At 43.4% G+C, this 8,645-nt stretch overlaps 1 protein-coding gene across 12 annotated transcripts in view; it reads right to left on the reverse strand.

The window, feature by feature from the left end:
- The window catches only part of PKHD1 (polycystic kidney and hepatic disease 1 (autosomal recessive)), a 383,573-nt gene that overhangs the window by 194,032 nt on the left and 180,896 nt on the right, over positions 1 to 8,645 (reverse strand). For all 12 annotated transcript variants that reach the window (XR_002101523.1, XM_019537166.1, XM_019537170.1 and 9 more), the window contains 3 exons: positions 6,394 to 6,601; positions 3,144 to 3,301; positions 1,364 to 1,558 (listed from right to left, as the gene is read on the reverse strand). Coding sequence is in view for 11 of the 12 variants with exons in the window: in XM_019537166.1 (XP_019392711.1) it covers positions 1,364 to 1,558; positions 3,144 to 3,301; positions 6,394 to 6,601 (561 nt within the window). In the remaining variant the exon portion in view is untranslated. The remainder of the gene's footprint in view (positions 1 to 1,363; positions 1,559 to 3,143; positions 3,302 to 6,393; positions 6,602 to 8,645) is intronic.

Consider the following 8,645-nt stretch of genomic DNA (forward strand, 5'->3'; position numbering starts at 1 on the left):
GACCGCACCTTGTCCTGCATCCACAGATGCATCTCGAGCAGGTCCAGGGAGGTGATCCTCCCCTCTGTGCGGCACTGGTCAGGCTGCAGCTGGAGTACTGCGTCCAGTTCTGGGCACCGCACTTCAGGAGGGATGTGGACAGCATGGAGAGGGTCCAGAGGAGGCCACTCACATGATCAGGGGGCTGCAGGGCAGGCCCTACGAGGAGAGGCGATGGGACCTGAACCTGTTCAGCCTCCACAAAAGAAGGCTGAGAGGGGATCTGGTGGCTGTCTATAAACTGGCCAAGGGAGACCAGCAGACAATGGGAGAGTCCCTGTTCCCCTGAGCACTACTGGAGTAATGAGGAACAATGGCCATAAGTTGATGGAGAGTAGATTCAGGCTAGATATCAGGAGGCGCTTCTTCACAATCAGGGTGGCCAGGAGCTGGAACCAACTTCCAAGAGAAGTGTGCTCGCTCCTACCCTGGGGATCTTCAAAAGGAGGCTAGACAATCATCTGGCTGGGGTCGTTTGACTCCAAGTACTCTCTCCTAACCATGGCAGAGGGTCGGACTTGATGATCTTCTCAGGTCCCTTCCGACCCTACTAACTATGAAACTATGAAACTATTTACCTGTCAGATAGTAAGCTTTGTGCAAATTAGCAACTGCGGTTAATTTATCATTGGCAATTCTTTACAAGACCAGTCAGAGTGCAATGCAGCCCAATGCAATTGCACTCAATACTGAGGAAAAGTCAGTATTTACTGCCTGTTTCAGGATACAAAGAAGTTTGTCCACTGGCTAGCTGTTTTGTGGACTTGATCCAACTCATTCAGTATCAACAGAAAACCTCCTATTTATGTCAAGAGAACTGGCTTGTATTCTGCTTTTGTCACAGAAATGCACTTGCAAGCCACAATAATGATGGGCAAACCTTAAAAGAAGGCTATTTCAAGTTCCAAAATGAAAATAAATCCCATGACATTACTAAAGTTCTCTGCCAACCTATGCCCATGAAGGTTTTAAGTCTTCCTGTTCTTCCAGATGCCGCACTAGAAATAATTAAAATGGGCTTTCATGATATTTTAGGGCTTCTGTTTCCAGACCCTACTAAAGCACGTGGACTGAGAGCTGTAGCAAAAATGAACTATACTATAAATGTTTTAACACTTCTTTAAGGGGTTGGGCTCTAGCAGGGCCAAAATGTGGATTTCTTATTTTTGCCAAATTGATTCACCCCTCTTTACTCTGAAACACATTCAGTGGAGAGGTAAAATTGGGCAGATTTTCTCAAAATCCACCTAAGTTTAGCTAGTAGAAGCCTGGTTCCTGGTACTACCTGGGCCTCTCTCTGCTGTGCAAGAGATAATTATCTCACCAGTCAAACGGGCAGTCCCAGCAATGGTCAGGGCACTTAGATGCTGCTGAAATGCTTGGCCAACGTGCCAGAACTGGACCCCTTCCAAGCGGATGTGGCTTTCTTCACCCTGGAAAGCCTGCATCATAACTACAGCACCCATCTCCTGGGACCCGAGCTTCTTCTCACTCCTCTTATACAGACATCCTGAGGCATCTGAAACACGGCAAAGAGAGTCTGTAAATGGCACCGCTTCACAGTGACCCCATGCTCTGTGCAAAGTCTTCTGCTACATCCTTCTCTGAATTAGAGCTGTTCATTTTTTTGGAAGAATGTATATTGAAATCAGCAGGAAGCTGTGGTCATTTTATGCTCGGAAAAGCTCCCTCTGTTCAGTTTTAAATAGGCTTGTGCCTGGGAAAGATGGATTTGACACTGATTTACCTTGGGTCAGAATCGTGAAAAGGCGATTGGGCATGGAAGTGCTTGAATTACACTGCCATGAGAATGCTTCCGAAGTCCTCGGGAACATTAGTTTTTCTCAGTATCTCTCGGAGGTGGGTAGATTAGTATTATCATCTCCAGGTCACAAGTGAGGAAAAGGAGACACAGAGGTGAGCTGGCTAGTTGTCCGATGCTAGAGACGGAGCCACGGTTGGGTGCCAGGTGTCCTGATTGAAGATTCAAATGGGCACTAGGTTTGAATCATCCTCTTGCCCCTCAAAACGGTTCCTCTGGGTCTGCTTAAGGCATGCAGGTGGGCAGCAACTGAAGGCGTGTACTTTTTAAGGCCAAAGCTGTACCCACTCAGTGGCTATACAGGAAGAATTTCAGTCTCTAATACTGCCTGGTTATTTTCAGGAACGGTATTTTTTTTTCTTTTTTGGAAAGAAAAATAACAGCCTCAAATCCAACCCAAATCTTCCTCCCATTCTTCCTCTGATAAATCCAGCTCTATCATTTTCAACACGGGCATTTCAGAAACTATATTTACAGACTCCACATGAGGTGGACTGTCAATCCATAGTGCACAACAAGCAGTTAGCTGCTGGACATCAGCTAAAGTCTAATGCTGAAATTTGAAAGCATGAAGCGTTTGATTTTTAAAGGAAGCATAATGCCAGAGCAACCGCCAGTCCTGCCTCTCTCCTCATTGCAGTCAGTGAGTCTGTTCCCACTTTCTTTTAACATGGTATAAATCAGGAACACCTCCACTGAAATCAGTGGTATTCAACTGGCATAAAGCCAAAGAAAGAGAAAGGAGAACTGGACCAACCAGCCTTGTTTTATTAGGTTTTCCAAATGCTATGAACAACTATCACCCTTTTTATTTTGTTCTTTCAGCCCCCGCTTTTAAGCAGAATCCTGATATTTTACCCTCAAGAGCACAGAAAACATTGGTTTTTAATCTTTGAGTTGCTAAATTATAAAAAGAGTTTAAAAAATAATATATGTATGCTGATAATGTTATTTTCAAAGGATAGTCTCTTTCTTAAACCCACAGACTTTGGGGAAAAATAAGTGGGGGTGAAGGGGACCTTTCCCAAGATGGCTTGAAACAACAGTGCATGAATAATACATCCGAGACACAACAAGCAGACTCAGTCCGACTCCCAGGACCTCATATTTCAATGTCAAACAACGTCTGGAAAGATACGTTCACTTTCCTGGCATTGAGGTATTTTAGAGTTTTCCTGCTAAGAAGGATTGCCTAACACAAGGATATAATCATGTGATTTCAGGGGAACAATGAAGTCTTTATTTACTTCTTTCCAACATTTTGTTAAAAGAGCCTTCCCACCTCCTGAAATGCCTGCTGCTGCACACAACCGGAGGTGAGACATCCTCTCATCAGTCACGTTTCCTTGGACAACAATCCTTCTGCTCAGCAGCGCCACAACAGCGCTCAAAGAAAAGTGCTGCCCGCCCATCCGCTCCTCCTCAAATCCATGGGGGAACCTGTTAAAGATACAGTGGAAGACACAGCCTGAATACCATGAGAAACCATCTCCTATTTGATTCCCCCTTAGCTTAGAGAACTCAGAACTGAATTAAAAACTGCCCAAATTCATGTTTGTTAGGAGTCAAAGGTTACTTTTCAGCCCATCTCTATATCTCGACTACAGTAGCAAGGTGCTGTGAAACATAAAATGGAGAAGAGTGGAGATGATTGTGGGTTGGTTGATAAAAGAGTCAAGTCGTTCTATATACAAAAATCTTTCATGGTGAATTCTGAATCTACCGGGTTTCTTTATTGTGAACCCAAAGCCTATATCTGGTTCACCACAGTCCTGGCAAACACAGGGCAAGGTCTAGGCTAGGGCTATGCGACTGGCAACCTGTGGGACACATGAAGCCCACGAGTGGTTAATGTGCCCCCCTCCTCCCCACCTCCCAGTCCCTTCCCAGCCACCACTCCCCCTATTGCTCGGGCTCTCCTTCTCAGAAAAGGCAGCACGGGGGCTGAGGTTGGGGCTGCCCGCACAGTGTGTGGAGGGGAGAAGGGGAGGAGCCACTGGTACATGGTGCATCATGGGAAGGTGCAGTCTGGGGGCCCCAGCTGCACCCTCCCATGCTCACACAAGTTCAGCCCCTGGGGTATGTGGACCCCACTGGTGTGGCTCACTCAACATGAGCTCCCCCCAGCCCTGGACAGCCATAGTCCAAGCTGTTGTTCAAGAATTGAGTTGAGTTTCACCTTCAAGCAACACCTCTGGATTTCACACAGCTGTGGCACAGGTCCCAACCCTGTCCCTTTTACAATCACTGGCAGACAGTCACCAGCTTCTGCACCTCAGTTTGAGCATTATAGTTTTCTTGCAACCATTCCTAGCAGACCTTTGTGCTATTACTCCATTCTATCTCTAGAGATTCAGAAATAAAGCAAGTCAAAATTGCTTCTCATGTGGTTTTGGTTGGTTTTTTTCTTGAAGGTGAGAGTCCAAATGTTTTCGTTTGAAAAAGTTAGGGTAGCAGACTGCTGTATTTACTTGAATAAGACAGGGTTTTTGTTTCCCCCCACCCCCAGCCATTATGGGGGGGAAATCCCTCGTCTTATATTGGCATACAAAGTGGAGGAGACAGCAGGAGGCTTCTGTGACTCTGCTTTCCCTTCTATAACAGATCAGGGAGGGGAAGGGGGGCTCAAGACAACATCTCCCCCCCCCCCACATACTTACATCCTATGCCTGGAAAATTATACCAAAAATTTATATATGTTCCATATTTAGAATCTAATTACTGGAGGGGCTGTCTTATATTCAAATAAATATGGTATTTCAGTAAACGTTGGAGGTAGTTTTGCCCAAGTACAAGGCATTTCTCACTGGAAGCACTATTAAGGTTCTTCATGGCAGTTGTGGTTTTGGTGCCTCGTGCTGCCTTAAGAATATAGGCCTGGAAAGGACCTTCTCAGCCATCAGGTTCAGCCCCTGCATTCCCAGATAACTATTTACCCAAAGCTTCCTAAAAATCACTTCACAACCACAAAGTTCAAATCCATAAACATCAGGAACAAATAAAAGCAGGGCAGACAGGGGCACTGCCAATACCCTATCACAACAATGACAAAGACGTATCTAATTAACAAGTCCTCAGAGGACCTTAAGAGGACCATGCCTCAACTTGCTGTGGAAAAGAGTTTCAGAAACCAGGATTCAAAAAGAGGAAATATCTGCATTACACTAGGATTTTTTTGGGAGGAGGGAGGTTGATCCATGTTGTCTTGGTTTTTGATTTTTCGTTCATTTTAAAATAACGAATGTCCTAGTCGTTAGCATATACAGGTCGCTCATTCTTTCCAGAAATAGAACACAAGTAGCTCAGCCTCACAAATTAAACTCACTGTCTTTCTGTAAAGCTATGTCTATACAAAGAGCTCTTTACCACCAGTAAACTGTACTAGCAAGGTGCGCCTACTCTAGATGCAGCCATAGTGGCAAAACCAGTGTTCTGTAAAGATAAAGTAGAGGCACTCAAGATGGCCGAAACAACCTACCCTATTTTCTTACTCATCCCTCAAAAATTGACTTCCTAAAATTGGGGTGTGTGTATTAAGAAAGGAAGCTGATTTTCTGCCTGGGTGAGAATCACCTTTGCTTGACTCCTGCTCACAGTGCAGCAGCTGTTGCATTATTACTCAGGCAGCTGAGGGAGTCAATTGAATCATTGGCTCATTGGTTTTCATTCCAGAGGTGTTAATGATCATTTCTCCATTTTAATGGTCTTGATATTTCACTGATCAACCCATGCTTTCTTATGTTAGTGTTGCTGTTTTGTAGTTGTTATACACGTCTCTCTTATTTCACTGCCTTGGAAACTCTTTAGCCCTTTTCATAGATCCACCCATGGAAGCCAGTCTTCAGCAACAGCTAGGACTTCAACTTTAGTTAAGCCAGAAAAGTAGGGTGACACAACTGAAGATTAGGTTCTGTCTCTGCTCTATTCAGCCATAATTATGGCCTGGGGGTGAGGGGGTAGAGGGGGCAGTGGATTTCTTCATTCTGCCTTTCAAAAACAAGTGGGTGTATTATATAACAGGGCATATTGTTTGCAGGAAAATATGATATATTGGTGAAAGTATAGGTTTACTGGAATGATTGCATCTCTGTTTAGGGGCCTATACCATCAAAGCTATCTTGCCCAGGCAAGGCAGCTAGTTAAGGCAGCAGAAATATGTGACATACACCTGGCCATCAGTTTTTCATAGTCATCATATTATTGGGTGAGTGGAGTCTTGTGCTTGAGCCTGTAGAGGTTTCTTGGTAGTTTTACACCATTTAATTGACATAATAAAGCCCATAGGTTGGTTCTTGGCTTTCTCCTGATACCTCTGGAGGCACATTTAAGGATGATGTCAAGACAGCTGGAAAATTTAACATGGAAATCAATGGAAAAAGGTATCCCAACAGCTTTAAGAACACGGCCCAACAGTACTTGTATAATATCATGATTACTTCCCCTTAGAATAGATGCAATTCCAGATCTTTACTCAAACATTTCATCAAGTTAGCTACTGTTATTAAGATACCCCTGAAACTTGCCAAAGATACCTGAGAGGTGATCTAAGGTACAGTTCAGTATTGTTCACAGCTTCAATGGTGACAATTTCCTCTTGCCGTTCCCGATCTCCAGGACCCGTTCCACTTACAATGACTTCATCTCCAGATTGCCAGTCAACAGGCTCCGCTAGGACTAACCTCGTATCATTAACATGAGCCGCTGATTTCAGGTGTGTGTACACCACGTTTGGTACCCAGCCTAAGGACAACACGCGAGATGATTAGCAATCACAGAAAAATCTCAACTACTCCATTCCCAGTCACATCTGCACTTAGAAAAAAATTGACATTCTCATTTAAAGATCATTTATGTTTCATTTGAAAAAAAAAAAAAAGAGCAAAATAATATTGATGCTGCCAGGTTATGAGCTATTATTGTAATTTTGCCACATTTTTGTTTGATTTGTTTTTACAGAAGATGCCAGTCCAGCTTCAGGGTAAGCCATTATATTTGACAGATCTAATTTACATTGCAAGGCTCCATTTTGTATCCTGTTTTCTCACTTTCCTAAGGTGTTGCAAGACAGCGAGCTGTCAAAAGAGCTGCCATGTTCAACACAGGACATGACTGGATGGAATTGCTCTGGAATTCTTCTCAGTGAAATGTAGCAGCTATAGTAAATACCAAATCCTATTTATCATTCTGGCTTTTAAAAAAAGCTACTGCCAGGCTTTTTATATATGCCAGGAATCAAACCCAAGAAGTTGATGACTACTTTTAAGAATAAAGTGAAACACAGAGCTTATCTCTTGATTAGGACTTCTCTCTACAGTCCGAGGCTCCTGTTTTGTTTCAATAACAGTGTTTCTTGGCTAGCTTTCTGACCCGCAGCAGAAAGGACTTTATAATAGACATGACTTCAGGTGTTAAAATTGACTTACTAAAGAAATGCTTAAAATGTATTTCCTTTACTGGGACCTCTCTCTGAAGAAGAAAACAAAGGGAATAGAACTGACCAACAAAGGATAAAAATAAGTTGAAATCTATGGTGAAAGATGGGTTTTTTTTTATAGATATAGACAATGTGCAAATACCTGGCCTCCAGTGAGATCACTGGGAATTTGTCAGAGACTGCAATGGAGCCAGGATTCTTTTTAATGTACCTAACATGAACACTACTAAAGAGATAATTTTTTTTTAAGTTTAAAAACTTTATTAGACATATATTAAAAACAAATGGTGAAAGTGCAAAGATGTGCAGCCCTCCCAGACACTGGGTATGAAAGAAATACTTGTTAGTAACAAAAAACACCATGTCACCAGAGACTAAAAACCTCTTCCCCATTAACTTCATGGATCATATATGTAGGACCAGCTGCCCATCTTCCACCTTGCAGAGGGCCCCCTCAATGGCCCAGTGCAACACAAACTGGTCCATGTTTCATTGCAAAGTGAATTACCCAAATTCAGATGTGACACATGCCCAAATTAGGAAGTGGAAGAGTTAGAAAGAGAGACAGAAAGTATTATTATGCCCATTTTTAAATCCATGGTGTGTCCACACTTCGAATACTGTGCCCGGTTTTGGGCCCCACATCTCAAAAAGGATATAGAAGAACTAGAGTAGGTCCAGGGAAGGGAAAGAAGGATGGTTAGTGGTATGAAGGGGTTCCCTATAAGGAGAGACTGAAGAGGCCAGGCCTGTGCAATTTAGAAAGGAAATGCTTGAGGGGGGACAGGATAAGGGTTTACAAAATAATAAATGGTGAAAAGAAAGTCAGTAGGGATTTATTTTTTATTACCTCTCACAATAGGAACTAGGGGGTCATAAAATGTACATAGTAGGTAGCAAGCATAACACTAAATAAAGGAAGTTCATTTTTACAGAGCCTGTAATTCAAGCGTGGAACTCACTGCCACAAGGTGTTGTGGGATCTGACAGTTTAGCCAGAGTCAAAAAAAAACTGGACAAATTCTTGGAGGAAAGGGGCATCCATAGCTATTGAGCATGGGATTTAGGGGGACAGCCTCTGAGTCCTGAACTTCTTAGACCTGAAATTCTGGGGGCTGCAAGTCAGAGAGGAACCGTGGAAACACCTCGGGTCATACCCAGTTCACTCGCCCTTTCAGCATCCACTCTCAGCCACTGTGCAACACCGGACACTGGGCAAGATGGACCTATAGTCTGACCCAGTAAATGGTCATTTTTATGTTTTTATGGTTGAAAAGTGGGGAATAGGTAAATTATCCAACTTGGGGATGCAGTCTAAGTTTCAAGCAATTGCTAAAAGGGGGGGGGGGG

This window comes from Crocodylus porosus, unplaced genomic scaffold (genome assembly GCF_001723895.1).
Source record: "Crocodylus porosus isolate Cpor-Errol unplaced genomic scaffold, CroPor_comp1, whole genome shotgun sequence".
Classification (NCBI taxonomy): Eukaryota; Metazoa; Chordata; order Crocodylia; family Crocodylidae; genus Crocodylus; species Crocodylus porosus.